Source organism: Capsicum annuum, unplaced genomic scaffold (genome assembly GCF_002878395.1).
Source record: "Capsicum annuum cultivar UCD-10X-F1 unplaced genomic scaffold, UCD10Xv1.1 ctg3565, whole genome shotgun sequence".
NCBI lineage: Eukaryota > Viridiplantae > Streptophyta > Magnoliopsida > Solanales > Solanaceae > Capsicum > Capsicum annuum.
Window position 1 is genome coordinate 27,810 of NW_025842579.1, and position 2,191 is coordinate 30,000.

Consider the following 2,191-nt stretch of genomic DNA (forward strand, 5'->3'; position numbering starts at 1 on the left):
CTATATTTACATAGGCACCGCATATGCTTTCCAGTGCCACTGTGCAATTGTTTAGGCGACGCATACTACTTTGAAAGGCTATAACTTCTTGCTCGGGTGTTGGATTTTAACAAAATTGGTATCGTTGGAAAGTTAACTCGAAGACCTATCCTTTGACACATAGTAGGCGTTCTAATTCGACATATACAGAGAGTTATGGTTGATGGAAGCTAACACAAATTACAACATCCAATAAAACTTAATCGATCGAAATAGTTTCAACTCGTCCTTGAGTTGAAGGACCTCTATGTTCTAAATTCATGCTTAAATCAATTCACATACTACATAATTGATTAACATGCCAAATTGGCCTAGGATTTAAGGCTCTAGGATTATCAACATGTCAGAGTCATGGTTTTTATTCTAGCCCGAAATGCGGGGTGTTACATAATCCTATTGCTTTACAAAACTTCATGGGCAGAAGAATTTGCTCCCTGGTCCTACTTATAATCTCCTCAAACGTGAAGTGAGATCAATGAACACATCCTCTTTGCAATGTATTTTAAGACCACCCATTGGAGGATCAAAGCCAAACTCTTCTTCAGCTTGAGCTAACAAGTCATGAAATGATCGTTGGTTCAAGTATGATACTGGCATGACAAATTTCTTCTTTTGACTCTCTCCTACATATACTACACAATGACCTTTTGGAACACCTCCAGATGTTGAAGACCTCCTTAGGATTCCCATTATCGTAAGGTACATTTGGTAAACTCCAAATGGTAAAGGAAAACAAAGAACAAGAATTTGGAGAACTGCACAGAAAAAAGAAAGTTTGTTTAAGTGTCTAGATACTTCTGGTTTGCTCAAATGTTTTGTGTCCGAATATATATACAAGTTAATGGCAAGTTTTATACGCAACGGGTGAGAGACAATGGCACATGAAGTTTCACATGGTTTTACCTACTGTGTTATTGTCAAAGAACTTGCACCATAAATTTGTTGTAGAACAACACTAGGTCCCATTGCTTCTCTTGATTTTGAACAGATGACCACCTTTAAAAATAAGAGCCACAATAATGGATGAAATTGATTACTTAGTCCTGGACCACTTGGTTTAAAGATACGGTGACAGAGAATTGAATAAATGCATCAACCTCTTTGATTAAAACTAGACAACTTATAATCGTTCATCATTTCATCCACAAAGTTAAGGCCCCATAAACATACCTCGGTGGTTAGTGACAAAAACTTAAGCTCCAACCAAAAGTGTTTTATATAAATAACCTCCCATCATCAACTACAAGCATTATCGATTCAGACACCATACTGTTCTAAATTTCTAATTTCCTTTCTTATTTCCAACCTTCCAAGAAAAATGGCAATGCTCAGCCCTAAGAAACTCATCAAGATGGCCAGGAGATGGCGAAAGTTTGCAGCCATGCAGAGGAGGAGGATTTCGTTTCCAAGAAATGACAGTAATGCAGACGGTTGCAGTACATCCTCATCCTATACAGTTGAAAAAGGCCATTTTGTAGTCTATACAATTGATCAAAGGCGCTATGCATTTCCCTTGACTTACCTTGAAAATGAGGTCGTTAGGAAACTTTTAAGCGCTTGCGAAGAAGAGTTTGGACTACAAAGTAGTGACCCTATTATATTACCCTGTGATTCAACCTTCATGGACTATATCATTTCACTAATCAAGAAAAGTGTTCTTCACAACGCATTGCTCCTCACAATACCTTCATGTTGCTCCTCAACTTCTTCTTGCCACCAAGAAGCTGGAAGTCAACAGATTCTTGTTAATTGAGTCATGAAATCATGTTTTTGTAATGTTAGCTCAAAATAGATTGTATAGCAATTAGCAGGTGAAAGTAGGCAACTGAAAGCTTGTATTATTACAGATTGGAATAGAGCTTGTCTTGAAATTAACATTCTCATCTTGGAGTAACACTGTTATCTTATTTGAAGAAAAGAACTTTGTCCATCGAAATTTACAGACATATGAATCACATCAACACAAGTCTAAATGACATGAAAATTAACTGTAAAAAGTTTAAATTAAGTGAGATCATAAAGTATTCCTCTTTCAGATTTTTCGGCAGTTAAATATACTTGATCAATCTAGATTGAAAAGAAGCTGCAAATTAGAACAATCATTTAGAATGTAATAACAAAGTTCAGTGGTTACTCCTACACTATACTAATC

The 2,191-nt window shown here is 36.3% G+C and overlaps 1 protein-coding gene across 1 annotated transcript; it reads left to right on the top strand.

Annotated features, from left to right (window-relative positions):
* Nucleotides 1–1,202: 1,202 nt before the first annotated feature.
* LOC107855546 (auxin-responsive protein SAUR68) lies at nt 1,203–1,990 on the top strand. The gene has a single exon (XM_016700566.2). The coding sequence runs from the start codon at nt 1,358–1,360 to the stop codon at nt 1,790–1,792; it is 435 nt and encodes a 144-aa protein (XP_016556052.2). The 5' UTR covers nt 1,203–1,357; the 3' UTR covers nt 1,793–1,990.
* Nucleotides 1,991–2,191: the final 201 nt, after the last annotated feature.